This window comes from Pholis gunnellus (assembly GCF_910591455.1).
Source record: "Pholis gunnellus genome assembly, chromosome: 20".
Classification (NCBI taxonomy): domain Eukaryota; kingdom Metazoa; phylum Chordata; class Actinopteri; order Perciformes; family Pholidae; genus Pholis; species Pholis gunnellus.
The window spans coordinates 12,334,676-12,351,356 of NC_136547.1; the positions used below are offsets into that span (position 1 = coordinate 12,334,676).

At 46.3% G+C, this 16,681-nt stretch overlaps 2 protein-coding genes across 2 annotated transcripts; one reads left to right on the forward strand and one right to left on the reverse strand.

Moving 5' to 3' along the window:
* Positions 1–1,144: 1,144 nt before the first annotated feature.
* wasf3b (WASP family member 3b) lies at positions 1,145–11,167 on the forward strand (the record flags this gene model as incomplete). Its single annotated transcript, XM_079181228.1, has 9 exons — positions 1,145–1,209; positions 5,662–5,818; positions 7,575–7,709; positions 7,842–7,995; positions 8,577–8,694; positions 9,040–9,221; positions 9,322–9,603; positions 9,805–10,118; positions 11,010–11,167. The coding sequence occupies exons 2-9, from the start codon at positions 5,686–5,688 to the stop codon at positions 11,165–11,167; spliced, it is 1,476 nt and encodes a 491-aa protein (XP_079037354.1). The 5' UTR covers positions 1,145–1,209; positions 5,662–5,685.
* Positions 11,168–15,646: 4,479 nt separating this feature from the next.
* Positions 15,647–16,672, reverse strand: gpr12 (G protein-coupled receptor 12; the record flags this gene model as incomplete). Its single annotated transcript, XM_079180989.1, has 1 exon — positions 15,647–16,672. The coding sequence occupies one exon, from the start codon at positions 16,670–16,672 to the stop codon at positions 15,647–15,649; it is 1,026 nt and encodes a 341-aa protein (XP_079037115.1).
* Between the last annotated feature and the right edge of the window lie 9 nt (positions 16,673–16,681).

The following is a 16,681-nucleotide window of genomic DNA, read 5'->3' on the forward strand; positions in this document are numbered from 1 at the left end:
ATCAGACTTGGCTGATGTGCTCTGGTGCTTTTTTCATTAAGTTTATTATTGATTAATCTGGCAATTATTTTCCTGATAAATCAATTATCATTTTGTCTGTAAAACTAGTCTAAATAAGTCCAATTGTTACATTACAATTATAGTAAGCAGAAAACCTGAGAATGCAGATAGTATTTATATTATATCATATGATATATTAGCAAAATTGTTAATTCATTTTCCATTGATCCATTAATAGTTTCAGCACTTATATTTATGAAATCTACAGTATTTCTGTCGCATGCACAGAATCTCCTCCTTGGAACCAAAGTCATACGTTGGTCTTATAAAGTCCAAGTATGTCTAAACCTTCCTACTTCATTTCATAGTCACACAGTGTACATGTGTGCTTTGGTATTCATGGAAAAATCAATAATATATGTTAAAATGACAGCTGTATAACGAATGCAGGCTGTGGCTTTTCCCCTTGTCCAGGAATAGAAGTGCATTTTCAATAATGAAACTCCCTTTCCCTTTCCAGTGGACTAAACCCGGCCTACAGTCTACAGTTTATTCTCTGCTCCCTTTCCCTGCTTTGATGACGGTCGTCTCCCTCAGACTGTTTTCTACAGACACACCTGGGAGGGTAGAGGACATATCAAAGCATAGCAAGTCCTCTTATTGAACCTCTTCTTGCAGGATCCTGGCCTAGCTATTACACAATAATACCCGAGCTCATTCTCAGCATCACTGCCTGCTGCATGTTTCTAACCCCCTCTAGTCCACAACTGTCTGCTCAAACTCGTTATATAAATAGGTCTGCATGTCTACAAAATCCCCACAGGCCTCAAGATGAATTTAAAGTCCTAATAATTTTGACAAGGAATGGGACCCAGTTGCGTAAAAAAAAAAAAAAAAGAATCCCGTTTTGCTCTTCAGCAACGCCCAACTGTAGCCCCGCCTCCTCCATTCGAAGCACAGCTCTGGAGCTTGGGAGTCTCCCTGTCATCCTTCTCCTTCGAGAGCTCCCATTGGTCCATCTGAACGCCCATCACGTGTTAAATACCCTACTCTCACATCCGATTGGTGTATGTGATCGGTGGGCGTGTCCTCGTCCTCAAAGGATTGGAGTGGCCAGACTCGGCTGAGGGGACACAGGATGTGAGAGCTAAGAGGAGTATCTAACGGGACATGCGGACGGGCCGATTCATTCTACTATTTCAAGTGCTGGTGAGGGTTTTATGGTTATTTTTACAACCACTAATGACAGCTTTTATATAAAGGGTGAGATGTGTGTGGCTATTTCTGTGGACGGTGGGCTCATTTGTCCAAACTAAGAAGTCGACCACTGGACACTAGCGAGCTAACCAAGTGGTCAGTGGTCGTGGAGCCGCAGTTAATGATAACAAACGGACTCTCCGTGCACGAAACATAAGCCTTAAGCACGGAGCACATTTAACATTGAAACCGGGAGAAATTCCCGGGAACCGAGGTGGGAGAACAGATGTGGGTCAGTCCATCAGTAACGGGAAGCGACGGTGCGGAACAGTGATTGATCGCGCGCGCGTGTGTGTTATGTGTGTGTGTGTGCGTGCGTGTATATCAGCCTGTGGGAAGGAGGGAAAGGGAGTATGTGTGCGTGTGTGCGTGTGTGTGGATGAATTGGGAATTTAAAGACATCAGACATCCAAATAGTAGATTGTAATAACTCAATCATGCCATTCACGTGGTAAAGTGTAGAATCGGTCAACCTGAAATCACAACAAAGTGTTTAATTTAATATAAGTGATGAGCAACTTCGTTAGAGATAGTAATATTATAATACATCTCACCTTGTATTCATAGCAAATACATCACCAATATCTAGCTGGAACTATTCACTATCAATAAATAAACCGACCACATTTTAAGATGAATTCATTGTTAAGTACTCTAATATAGACGAAGGTAAAATTAACGCAAAACAAATACGCCTGCTCAATGAGAAATGCTTATACTTAGTATTTCTTACTTAATTGGAACTAAAAGCAGGTAAAACAACTTCAAATATTCTTTTTTTTTGTGTGAATAGGAGAAACTGTCAAGCTGAAAAGCATTTTGTGTTTTCAATACTTGATTTGTTATTACATCTTTAATCAATTCATTTTCAAATGTACTAAATTAATCAGCTATTTAGCTCATTGTATCACCATGAGGATTAACTTGGGGTCATGTCTATTGAACTTAATCCTCCCTAACACATTGTGTTAGTTTCTCTTTACAGGTTGCTCCAATGCTCTGATATATTCGTATAATGACAGGATGATTATATTATCATGTTACAATTTCACTAAAGGTCAATAAAAGACATTACTGCCCAGCACTGACAAGATATATTCTGTCTTCTTGTCTGCACAATAGAAGGTTAAAGTTATGGCCGAGCTCCCGCGGCCTACTTTGTGATTCACTATGCAGTACTACTTTAACCCGGAGTGCCTGAATGCTTCACCATGGATGCCCCTGAGTAGTATTGGGACGTGGAGAACGTAGGCGCCGTGTCACACCGCAGAGTTTTTAATTCACGTCATATTTAGGGCAGTGTGACCTGACGTAATCCATGCTGCATTATTTATAACATCAGAGCAAGCGAAACAGCCTGCAACACAAGAAGCTGTACCCGGCTCATAAATTGGTAATGACTTCCCTTTGGGATCTTAATGGACTTCTCTCATCTGTCGTAAATGCCTCTTCTATCTCTGCGTGTTGGTGCCCGGATGTGAGCATCTAGCAGGAGTCACATGAGGGAAGTGTGTTTTACCCTGAATGTAGCCCGAATGTCACCCGACTGAGGATCAAAGACTGCGGATGGGACTGTTAACATGCAGCTCATGGGACATTTTAAAGGCTACCTGGTGTGTCTGTGTCTGAATGCCTGAATGCCTAAGTGGTGCATGTTGGGTCGAAATGAATTAAGCATCAAAACACACGACAAAAAGGAAGAGTGAGAAAACACTCTGCATGAGAGTGAGCTGTTACATTCCCCTGACTTATGTTTAGGCTTCACTCTCTGTTTTCTCTTGCTCCTGTATTTCTCCCAAAATGAGTGGAGGAGCGCTTGCTTGCTAAGCTTTCATTGCAGGAGTATAGGGGGCCTTAAAGAAGGTTGAAGAGGAGGAGGAGGAGGAGGAGGAGGAGGAAGAGGATGCATGGGAGAGCTAGTGCTGTTGCCGTGTGAACGGAGCTCTATTGTCCCGGGAACCTTTCAGTGGCTTCCCCGAGGTCCCTGTTCATACCCCTCCCCCCACCCAATACACCCTTTCTCCCTCACACACACACACCAACACACACTCACATTAACACAAACACAGACCTTTTTCCACCTCTTAATGCTACACACAACCTTTTTTCTCTCTGTCTCACACACAGATTCATTCACTGTCTCGTTCCCGTCACACGTCTCTATACTTTCCCCTCATTTTCTCACAAGCAGACGAGGCCCCCACCCCCACCCCTTCCTCCCTCCTCCCTCCTCCTGCTCGCCCCCCAGTCGCTCATTATTTCGCCTCATTGATGTGATTGTCAGGCCAGCCAGACAGTAAAAGCAAAAACATGCAATCTTCTCATTTGCATCACCTCCCTCCTACGCTACAAGAAGCACAGTGTTACCATAATGTTTACACAGACGGCTGAATCCGAGGGGCTCTTTTTGCTCCAAACCCAGACCGTACTCACTGTATTCAGTGTCCTTTGTGGCAGCACATGATGGTGTGATTTTACCCTTTGTTTTCTGTTTTTTGGCGTGAGGCTTTTGGGGCATGCAGGGGGTCGCTGGCTGAGAGAATCGGGGGCCAGATGAGGACTCGGCTGGTGGGAACAGTGGCGTCCTCTTCTCTGTCCTGGACAGCTGAAGTGACACGATCTGTAACTACAGTGGTTTCCTGCTGAGACACCGACCGGCACAGCACTTGCTTTGTCGGTGATTTATTGTGTTGATGACGTAACCGCACCTTTTGTATTTGGTGTCTTACGAGATAAGGATTCACACAGATTAAAAGATTAACATTTTAAGCCACTTAGAAGGCAATCTATTTTCTGGTTGTGATGGGTTGAAAGGGATTTTAAAAAACGTACTTCCCATCAAATCTAATTTCTTGTGATCACAGATGGATATTATCTGCGAGGTCCAACAAACATGAGTCGTATTTCTCGTACCTGTCAGCTATTATTAGCCTTCTGTCACACTGCCAGGGCTCCTGTGTTTCTCCAACCTGCTTCTTTTTTGTTGTTGTTGTTTGGCGTAGCAGCACAGGAAAAAAGTCTGGAACTGCAGTTATGAGTGAACCATTTGATCAGTGAGTCTAAAAATTGCGCGAGCAGACTTCCATCCGCCTCCGTGTCCGTCCTCTCTCGGGTTGCTTCTTGAGCCATCGCCGTATTGTTCTGGACAGGAAGGAGAGATGTGACACGGGGCCAGGACCAGGAAGCAGCAGCCGCAGGTCAAAAACAGGATGCAGGAAGAAGCTCGGATAAGATGGCTGCTCTGATGCACCCTGGGACATCTCTGGCGTTGTGTATTTGTTTGTAGTCCTTTGAACTACAGAGAGCTTAGCTAAACCAATTAGGGTTTCATTAAGAGACTGAAGTTGCTATGAATAAGCAAATGTGTGTGTGAGTTTTCTGGGTGGAAAAATGGCGAATGCTTCCGGTTTTTGTACTTTATTCTTGTTATGCAACAACGCATTCATTTATGTCAATTCCCATTCGACTTTCTTGCCTTTTTGGTGTTTGCCTGAGCATATCCGTGAATCTCTGTTTGTGTCAGGATTCCAGCTGGGCCGCTGACAAGCCGGCCCGGGATTAGCTGGCATGCTGTATCTTCCCATTGCTAATGCTTTAATCTCTCTGCTGGACGCCGAAGTCTTCTGGCTTTGGGACACTGTTGGTCATACACTTCATAATAAAACGCCGTCCCATGGTACAACACAAGCTACAGCCACAATAGATACATTAAGCTGTGGGGGTATTGAAAAATCAAACATTTGTACTCAGTATGTTGGAAGGATAATGTAACTGTGTTGTTCAGGATGATTATTGGCGCTTATATACAATATTTCATCAAAACTGTGAGTGAGGGAACTTGATGTGTTGATCAAGCCGCCAACAGACTATTTTAATAACTCTATAATTGTTTACGTATTTAAAAAAAAAGCAAAAATGACAAAAAAAACCCCTCTAAAATAGAATAGAAAATAAAATATATTTGACTTTTAGTCAGATTAAACTATCAATTTCAATACATCCAATTGGACATTTTGATTTACAGCCATTTGAATAAGTTAATTGAGAAAATAATCAGGAAATTGGTTGAGTTGCAGCCTTAGTTTAAACTCTATCAATGTATTTTGATAATCACCACCCCTGTTATATATTGTGTAGATGTTATACCTCTTTGTTTCTATGGCAGATGTGGTGTGTGTGTGTGTGTGTGTGTGTGTGTGTGTGTGTGTGTGGGGGGGGGGGGGGGGGGGTGGCTCACTCATGAGCATCAGACCAGATGCAGTTGGACAGCATCTGCACGCCGGTTCCTCCGTGTCATCCTCTCTAAACCGGGGTGCTGGCGTCTAAAAGAGTGTGTGTGTGCTTGTTTTAAAAGAGTGTGTGTGTGCTTGTTTTAAAAGAGTGTGTGTGCTTGTCTCCTCGCAGTTCGTGACGGTGTGAAGCCTCGCCATGCCGCTGGTCAAGAGGAACATCGAGCCCCGGCACCTCTGCCGGGGGGAGCTCCCCGAGGGCATCAGCAGCGAGCTGGAGTGTGTGATGAACAACACGCTCTCCGCCATCATCCGTCAGCTCAGCAGCCTGAGTACGACACACACTCTCACACTCACACACTCACACACTCTCACACTCACACGGACAAACACACGCAAAGTAGCCATTGCAGGAAGAGAATATCTGCTAAAAGTGACATTAAAAAAATAGATTCCTCAGGCTGTGACCTCACTAAGGTTGATGACTGTCTACGTGGTCAGTAGGGTTTCATCGGTAATCCCGAAGCTGTGATTGATTTGGGCGTTGTCATGGTTACAGGGCCGGGGGGGGGTCACTGCGCTAGCAGCAGACTTAGTGCGGCCTTGTGCTGGAGCGCGGAGGGTTGAAATGTAATCCTTGTAGATAGCTCTGCAAAAGGGAACTTATCGGGACAGCTGTGTGTTCGTGTGTGTGTGTGTGTGTGTGCGTGTGTGTGTGTGTGTGTGTGTGTGTGTGTGTGTGTGTGTGTCAGCCTGTTATGACTGGAGGGGTGTATGTTAACAGTAGCCGTGTACAGGACGGTGTCATATTGATTGTTATGCTCACTGCAAATGCATTAAAAAGATTTATTTATCTATCTCCCCGTCCATTTTCCATCTCCCTGTCCTTGTTGAATAATCCATCAACATTGTGTGCTGTATTTCAACATTCACCCTTTCATCCCCAGTTACACCCATTTTACAAATGTGTTCATTGTGCATTTAAACGGCATACATTTTAAATCCAGTGCCGTTTTTGCTGTTGACCCTCTGCATTTTGGCCCAGTCATGTCCATTCTCTGTCCGTGTCTTATTGTGTCGAGTTCCTGCAGTGGGAGTGGGCCTTTCAGCAGCAGCTGTGGGAGCTATATATACATGTTTGAAGACTACATACACTGTGCATGTCTGTGTGCACACGGAGAGGTCAGAGTTGACCCGGCTCAGCGTGCCGGATCTGTGATTCTTCCTTCCTCTAAATGTTTTTCCTGCGGCCCATCCTGTCAGCAGGAGGGACAGCAAAAGCCTTTAGTGTGTGAAACACACACACAGTCCACTATAATAAAACGGTGCTGTTAGACCGCTCTGGCTGGGTTTTAAACTTTTGACATCCAGAGGACGCATGTTTTCATGCAAAGTCTAACCATGACAGTACTGCCCAGCGTAGCAATTTCTTTAGAAGAAAGGCTTTTACGCTCATTAGCTCTGGGCCAAGACCCCCCGCTGCTAAAAGTTTATAGTTCCATAAACCCCGGACTAACCGTCGTTTCACACTGACAGCCTATAATGTGGTTTGCTTCCGCCCGTGGCCCTTTTTTTTAAAAAAACATTCCAGAGCAAGGTCATCCGCACTGTTCAGGGTTATTCCCCAGAACACAGAGTTAAGAACACAAGCCTGAGTCGGGGATTAGAACCAAAGCGACACAAAGTTTCCTATCAAGCCAAATGTCAATCGCAGTGCTGTGATCCATAACGCCGGGACCAGGACCAGGACCAGGACTTGAGCACATGCTACAGGACCAAGCAGACATTTGTACAGATTGTTTAGGGCTTTGAACTGACAACCCCGAGGTGATGAGTCTCTAGCAATAACAGAGCAGCGATGAATAACTTCAACAAACAGCTAATGATTAATGTTGCTATATGGAGCTGTATGAGATGCCATTTCCTGCAAAGGCTTTTTCTAGCCTCCCCTTGTGTCACATTACCGTCGCATCGATTAAACTTCAGCCTCTGTGTGGATTTGCTCGGCTCCGGATAACGATTACAAGCCTCCTTCGTTCTTCTCAAATTTCCCCGTTTCTTTGTTCGTCTGCTGTTTCTTTTTTCCAGGTAAACACGCGGAGGATATATTCGGCGAGCTGTTTAACGAGGCCAACACCTTCTATCTGCGCGCCAACTCTCTCCAGGACCGCATTGACCGGCTGGCCGTTAAAGTCACACAGCTGGACTCCACTGTGGAAGAAGGTGGGTCAGAGGTTTAGAGGTCTGAAGGGGGGGGCGGGAGGGACAGGAAGTCGTCACTCATCGTCCAAAGTGTTGTCTCTTTTTTTCCTGCCTTTTCTACCTATTCTGACCTCTTTTATTTTATGTTCTCAGTTTCCCTGCAAGACATTAACATGAGGAAGGCCTTCAAGAGCTCCACCACTCAGGACCAGCAGGTGGTGTCCAAGAGCAGTGTGCCCAATCCTGTCAAGGAGATCTACAGCCTGAGTGATAAGCCTCCGCCACTCAACATCCTCTCGTCTTACAGGTTGGTGCTGATGATGCTCAGTCCCCCACCAAACACTCTCGTATGCTCTCTCAGCACGATCTTAAATCTGTCTCATTTCTTGACGTGACTTTCAATCAAGAGCTTCTTTTGCTGCTTTTTTTATTTTTCTTCATTTTCACAGTATGAAACCAACAACATGAAAGACAAAATAGACCTAAATAGAGCTAAAATTTCAAGTTTAAACCCTGTGTTCTACTTTATAACTTGTTTCTGACCTACATTCGCAGTGAAACAGCAGCTTTGGTGCTATTTCCTCCTGCTACTTCTATCCAGTGTGCTTTCCACTACTTTGGGTGCATTACATATTTAGCATGGCCGGCTCCGGTGGGAATAGAACTCCTAAACCGTGACATAGCACACTTCTCTCCCTCTTCATCTGTTCTTTCTGTCTCGCTGCCTTTTCACTCTTTCATCACTTCCAGCTGTGCTGAGCATACACTGAGCCAAAAAAAAAACGTGTCTATCTTGCCATTCTGCATAAACTAAGACGATGTATCCATGCATGTTTCTGGACAAAGACATTTGTGCGCCTGCATCATTCTCGGTGTCTGTTTCTGAAGGGATGACAACAAGGAAGCGCTGAAGTTCTACACCGACCCCTCCTACTTCTTCAACCTGTGGAAGGAAACCATGCTGCAGGACACAGAGGATAAAAGGAAAGAGAAGAGGAAGCAGAAGGTACAACTAGGAGCTCGCAGATCATGCTATGGTTTTTATACACCATTACGAGGAGTTTACTCGACCTGCCACCTCAAACTGGTGCCGTTCTGTCCGATGTAGTTCATATGTTTCCTACTCGTTTTCAGAATTTGTCAGTCAGTAATCAAATATTGTCATCAGGTTAGTTTCTTACATTTTAATACGATAATTACTGCACAAAATGTTACTTCTTAGTGGAACTTATTATATTATTTTCCATAGAAGAACACATAATGAAGGACCACAAACAGAATTTAACTTTCCATTGATAGCTTTAACAGAACTAAATAGCCTAAATGCTCTCCGGCTCTCTCTGGCTCTCAGGAGCAGAAGCGTTGCGTGGATGGAACGCTACAGAGGGAGGTGAAGAAGGTCCGGAAGGCGAGGAACCGTCGGCAGGAGTGGAACATGATGGCTCTGGATAAAGAGCTGAGGCCGGACCACCGACACACCATACACCGCGACAGAGGGGCTTCCTCCGAGGGCTCGATGTCCCCAGAGAGCAGGTAGGTCACTATATATCTGCATAATTAATGAACAGTGTTATTTCCACCTTCCTATTTCACCGGCCATCTTCTCATCCTTCCTCCCTGCTGCCTCTACCAGGGGTCACGGTCCTGATCAGCACCACTACCCCAACATGATGAACCACGCTGGCCACGCCCACACCTACTCCGGCCCACCGCCCAGCGTCCTGGCCGCCCAGATGGCTGCAGCAGGCCACGCCCCCCGCGGAGGAGGAGGCGAACACGACATGAGAGGCAGGACCATGATGGCCTATCAGGGCGGGACGCTGGGGCGCGCTCACCACCACCAAGTCCCGCTGCCTCCTCCACCCACTGAGGCCATGAACGGTGGCTCTATGTCCCTTCCACCAATGGACTACAGGTAAGCAAGAGACTTTTCTAACAGGCTCTTAAAGTTGTATTTCAAGCATTTGACAGGTTGAAGTATGAATTTTGAGCAAATGCTGCCACCTAGTGGGTCAGTGTCCTTCTGCTTCACCTCTCAAACCCTGATGACAAAGTACAGACTGTCATCCTTTGTATTAACCTCGACTAATTCTCTTTCATTTTCTCTCTCTTGCAGCATGGATGGCTATGCCAACACTGGTCCTCCTCCTCCCCCCCCAGCCCCGCTCATCCCTTCTGCCCAAACTGCATTTGCCTCCCCTCCCGGAGGACCAATTTCTCTCGGGCAAATGGTCGGCGCTGGTGGCTTCGCTCTGCCTCCGCCGCCTTTATGTGGAGCCCAGGCAGCTCCGCCTCCGCCTGGTCCTCCACCTCTTCCCCTCCCAGCCGGTGCTTTCCACTCTGCAAACCGCAAGATGTCTTCCTCTGCACCTGCTGAGGCCTCAGCGGTCACTGATGCCCGCAGTGATCTGCTGGCTGCTATACGTATGGGTAAGAGCTGTATAATTGTGGCTGTTTTGACCCTGATCAACAGAAAAAGAGCTTTTAAATGCAGAATGAGTAGGATTTGTTGGTGTTTCGCCTCGCTGTATTTGTATTTTTGTTAGTGCTATTTTCTGGCACCTGGTCGCTCCGTTGTTATAGAGGCTGAGGCCCAGAAACGTCCCGAGCACAGCAAAATGAAAGAAAGAGTTTATACAGGCAGAGGGCCGGGTCTCTGCAGATATAGACACTGTCACACACACTTCTGGTGGGTCATAAGTGATGATTGAGAGGGATTCTTTTTGTATTAGTCATACAAATAGTCATGAATCATATACACTGTTTTTTTTTCAGGAAAATCCTACTCTTTGTGCGTTATGTAAAAGTGAAAACAGATCGCTACAAAGGGATCTAACTTAAGGGGGTGAATACTTGTTAAAAGGTACAAAATAACATTTGTAGTCAACGGTCTGAATATAGGTTTATTGCTTGTCAAATCTCAACCAATATAATTGTAAATCCATCGTAAATACACTAACATTGGAAAAAGAAGAGTAAGGAATAGCTGAAGCAAATGTGTGTGACCTACATTTTATTAGGCCTTGATATGACAGGAAATGGCCTAGATCTACAGCACTATAATTAAGTGGCTCAAGGGACCATTTAAAGTGTTCCACCAAAGACCAACATCTTTATATGAGAAGGAGGTGGTGATGGAGCAGCTTTTCAAGTCACAGACCTCATCATCTCTACATGTCATACCAGCTAGATCCTCACTGGAAATGTCCTGGAAAATAATCTGTAGAAAAGATCGGATCGTGTTCTTTTTAGACTCCAAAATGAAGCTACCCTCAGACCCTCATTTTGATCCAAACAAACACATCCCATGTGCTCCTGTAGGCATCCAGTTGAAGAAGGTGCAGGAGCAGCAGGAGCAGCAGGCTAAGAGGGAGCCAGTTGGAAACGACGTGGCCACCATCCTCTCACGACGCATCGCGGTGGAGTACTCCGACTCTGAGGACGACTCGGAGTTGGAAGAGAACGATTGGTCGGATTAACACACACACACACACACAAAAAAATAGGATAACTACTGAAGACACACACACACACACACAATCAGCCGATCTCACACTCACTTGAAAGAATGCCCACTCACGGGTTGTCACACACACACACACACATGCTGTAGGTTGATATAAGCTGAATGGTCCAAAACTGGAAATGTGGGGGTGTATTCAAGATGCATAAACACTGTAAAGACACTCGTAACATACTGTAATACTTACCACTCGTTGAAACATTAACATGTAGCGTGACATATATATATAATTCAGAGCGTTGTGAATACACCCCAGTGGATGTTTCTCTACCTGTTATAACACTATAGACACCCTGTGAAGGTGCTTATTACATGTATAGTCGAAGCTTGAGAGTGTTAGAAGAATTAGAAACTTTTCCCTCTTGAGCTAACCAACGTACTTTGTCTTTTTTTAAATGTTTTTACTGAAACACTTGCGTATTGCTGTAGATGGTGAGGCATGTTTTTTTTTTTGTTTTTTTTAAACATGTCAATAACTGGAAGTGAAGGAGTCATTGATGATGGGTTCATGCCTCTTGAGGGAGCGAATGGGGTTAAGGATGTGTGAGCGGGCGATATGTAACAAGTCTTATTGATGATAAACGGGAGAATTGATTGAGCCATCGATCACTGCTGTACGGGGGAGGGGTGGTGGGAGGGAGGGGGGGGGGGAGGGGGGGGGTCATGCTAGTGTGAGCTCTGTAACCTTTGACCCAGAGAAAAATAAAACGATGAATCGCGGCCGGTGTGTCATGTCTCTCTTTACTGCTCCACTGTCGTCATAGAGACAACACATACCTGCCTCTAAAGACTTCAGTTTCCATGGTAACAGTATAGCTAAGAAGGGAGTTGCCAGGGAAACAGAAGAGTGAGAAAACCGAGCCAGGGCGAGGACGAACAGATTAGTCGAGGCAGCAGAGTTTTATGCACCAGCACATGTTTGGTTTTTTTTAATACAAAATTAACAAGATCTCTCATTCGAGTGAACTAACCAAAGCAATAAAAAGTACAACTAACACCTTTGGAAAAATAGACACCACGTTCACACAAATGTTGTTGTTTTTTTTACAATATCTCAGTTCAGTTAGTGCATCTTGATTATCGTTTATATGTTTCATTTTGCAGATACTTAATTTATTGTGCCATCTTCATCCAAAAAATAAAGTGCATTTCACATTGAAAACTACGCATACGTCTACACAAGATGCTGTTACTGTGAAGTCCTCCCGTCTCCAACCCCCAAAACACACACACACACACACACACATTCACAGGCCCTTGAGTGTTTTAATATTTAGCTCTACATTTTTAACCATCAGAAAGAAACCTCCCGCTGTCATTTTCTCCAAAAAAAAACAGCTGCTTTGCACACAACGTTGTGTTTCATTACACTGTGAAACAATTCAATAGGTGAACAGGTGTGTGTAAGAAAATGGTGCAACCCATTGACATAGGCTTTGGTAGCACCATGCAAGGTGGTTTTAAGCCCCCCCCCCCCCCCCTATTCAGCATGCCGTATTTACAGAAACAAATGAGTCAAGAGGAAGGGATGTCAGGTCAACTATTCGATTATTACTACATTCCGAAAAAAAAAGGCTTTACAGCGCCGTTTTATCACACAACACCAGAGTGTGAAAGAATTCAGGCCAGACTAAAGTGGAAAAAAAATAGAACTTCAATGAATATAACAAAATAGACTTTGCTCAAAAGGTAACGCAACAAGAGTTTGTGATGTGCCAGCCATTAATAACAACAGGATTCAGTCTGACACTGTGCACAAGTTCACGTTCCAATGCTCACAAATTCTGTTCCTCAGCTTTTCTTGCTTACCCCCCCCCCCCACCCCCCCTTTTTTTATCGCTTTGCACCTGTTCTGAGGCCAAAAAGAGGAAGATTGGGAGCTCCTCAAATGCTCCCAGGCTCGCTTAGAGGGGAGGTAGCAAGGAAGGAAAGAAGTAGCACGACTTCTTTATATTTGGAAGTGCCCATATTTAGCTCATAGAATCATTCAGAGGTCACTTAGCGGACGCCTGCATCAATCAGACTAGATCGATTTAAAGTAGAATATTAAGGATAAAGAGGAGACTGAAAACACACAGCAGGACTTGGATCCCAGTGAGTCCCTTTCACTTTGGCTTGAAGTGCTGGAGCTTCCACGTCTGAGTCCTATCTCTCTGGAAACAAGCTCTACAAATATGTAACGAGGCCACTTCTCTCAGAATTGACAGGAAGACTGGCAGCATTATCCTCGAAGGTCAGGGGGTGTCGACACACCCGTTTCACCCCTTCACAAGGAGACAGATTAAGGTCTGCTGAGAGCTGCTGGATCACAAACACACACACACACACACACACACACACACACATGCACACACCCAGAGGCCATGCACAAATCACACACTGAGACTTGAGGTCACGACACTTAGGACAGTTCATATGCTCACAAAAGGCAGAGGCTAGAAATAAATAAATACATTTCACCATTTTTTGGTGTGAAAAATGGTCAAAGCCCGATTTTAGCTCAGAGAAATAAAAAGAATCATTTGCGGAGGAATGAGTCAGTGGTGTCACTGTGACAAAGGAGTCGTTTGATCTCGTCCACTTTTTCCAGCAGGAGTGATTATCCTACCACCTATTTCAAGATCACTTGTAGCTCCCCGAGCACATTCACGACAACACATCCCCACCCGAGCGGCCGCTATGGAACTTCACGCTGCAGGAGGAAGTATAGGTGGGAGGTGGATGTTATTGCTGTCTGAGTATTGCTAAATAACTACCATTCATGGGCTAGTTATTGCTGACACGATATGAAGGAATGAGTAATTAGCGTGCTTTTTTTTGTCGGGTTTGCCAACTAATCATGAGACCAAGAATTAACTCAGAGCAGCTGGTGGTGTTGTGATTTGGGCTTCCATTGAACCACACTCAGTTGAACTGAAATCACGATCAAAGCAGCGCCTTTAAACCTCAAACTTCTCCGCACTTTACAGCAAAATATTGTTTTTGAAATCCACATTTTTCAAAAAAAGGGTGCCACTCTTGTGACCATCAAGTAACGATTAGCTCATTCAATGTGATACATTTGAGGTACACTGTGTAGAAAAAGAAAAATATTACGGTCATGACGACATCAGGGTACCATGTCACATGGCTTGTAGTCGAAAATGTGACCTACCACACTGAACTAAGGAGGGGAAAAGGGCATCTGTGCTTGTTGCATGCAAATTACACTAGAGTCAAGCATGCCGATCAGATGTGTGGTTGGTGAGGAAATAAATGGAAATACATTCAGATTTAGCAGATTTCCATATAAAATCCATATTTGTCTACAGGTTTGTAATCTGATCATACATTGATTTAATATCCTACATGATTCCTTTCGGAATAATACATTTGATTTTTGTGTGTTTTAAAAAGTAGGCCTGACTTATGATTCCAATTATTGTTCAAATTGGTGGGGCTTTCTCAATGACATTATGATTACACATTACATAACAATTTTCTAGACATTCAAAAAGTCATAAGCAATCTCCATTCAAAAGGTGAAAGAGGAGGGATATAGGTTACATAATCCGATAGCCTTCTATTCGGTGTGGTGCCTCCGTTAATGATAAAACATGGAGGAGGGGTTAATGGTGGGGTCTCCTGGGGCTTTGTCGCGAGCCTCTCGCTAAAAGTACATTCACACACAAATCCAGAGAGAAAAGAAGACACATTTGGAGAGGCGAGGGGAAGACGAAACGGCTTGATTTCCTTCTCGGCGTCTGTGGAGGACGCGGGGCGCGGATCAGAGAGCTCCAGGTCTATTTTTAGCTCTCCGCGGCTGTTTAGCTTTCGACGCACGTTCAGAGTGCAGCAGCAGAGCGCCGGGATGCTGCTCCAGACAGGGCTTTATGTGGAAATGCCTGCGTAATCAGCCGTTCTCTTCTCTCCTCTCCGCCCCGCACACACTCCTGGGTGAATCGGTGCGCTTTTACGCACGCGCGCGCGCAAGGGGCCCACACTAATAATCCCTCCCTATTTGCAGAAAAACAAGCACGTGTCAACCAAAGCACCAAAGTGCCGTTAACTATATGCACAGTGTATGTACAGTCGCTGCCTCTAACGTGTGATGCACTCAGCGCTCTCTGCAGGACAGAGGAAGGGCGTGGCACGGGCTGAACAGGAGGGGGCGGGATGCTGCCCGCGCAGTGGCCGCCTTTACTGGGGAAGACAGTGAGACACCTTGCCACTCCGTGAATATAATAAAGAAAACAAAAACTCCATTCATCCAGGTGGGCTGTGTTTAACTAACAAACCTGCCTCTGCCAGTAACATCTCCAGCCAGAACTGGAGCCACGGCCCTCTGCCACTTCTCCTGACCTTCCCGGCTGCTGCTCTCTTTGACACCAGTCAGATCCAGTGAGGAGCAGAGCTGACTCTGGGCGCCTCTCTCTTCCCACCCGGGTCTGTTCGGTCAGACGTCACTAGGGGTCCGGGCGCGCTGGGCCACGCTGGCAGGAATACAGCCGCAGCACACCAGCCACAGCGCCTTCTGGATCTCCTGGTTCCTGAAGGCGTAGATGACCGGGTTGATGACGGAGTTGTAGGTGGCAGGCACCAGCGTGGCGTAGGTGTAGAGGGGAGGGTAGGTGTAGTCGGCGATGAGAGAGTAGACAGTGAATGGCATCCAGCAGGCAGCAAACGTACCCAGGATGATCGCCAACGTGGACACGCCCTTCCGCGTTGTGACGTAGTGGGGTGAGGCGGCCAGGAAGTGGTGCTGGAGGGCGATCTGGTGAGCGTGGCGCATCACGATCTTGCAGATCTGGACGTAGAGTTGCAGCATGAGGCCGAAGAGCAGCAGGAAGGAAACGGACAGCACGGCAATGTTGTTCTTTGTGAGCGGGCGCACCACGCTGCATGTAGCCTCCTCTGCCAGGCAGTTGACCCCCGTGACCGGAAGCAGGCCCAGACACAGGGAGAGGCCCCACAGGAGCACCAGCATGGTGTAGGTGAAGACCGCTGTCCGCTCCGAGTTGTAGGTGAGGGCATAGTACAGCGACAGGTAGCGGTCGATAGTGATGGCCAGCAGGCTGAAGACGGAGGCGGAGAAGGAGGCCACCACCAGGCCCACGGTCAGCAACTGGGCCGATTCGGACTGAAGCAAGTAGGCACAGGTGAAGTGGAGCACCAGGCCCAGGCCGGCCAGTAGGTCGGCCAGTGCCAGGCTGCCGATCAGCAGGAACATGGGAGCTCTGAGCGCCGGGTTCTGCCAGATCACCAGCACCACCAGGGCGTTCTCACAGGCTATCAGAGTCCCCGATGAGCACAGCACAATGTCCCAGGGGTTGATCAGCAGGGGCATCTGGCTGGGCGGGAGGGAGTCCGGTGGGAACGTCCCCAGGCTGGTGCTGTTGTCCATCGGCCCCCCGCCTCCGCTGGCCCATGCCGTGGGGTCAGGGGTCAGCCAGCTGGGGGTGGCCGGCGGCTCTTCACTCATTGTAGCCCC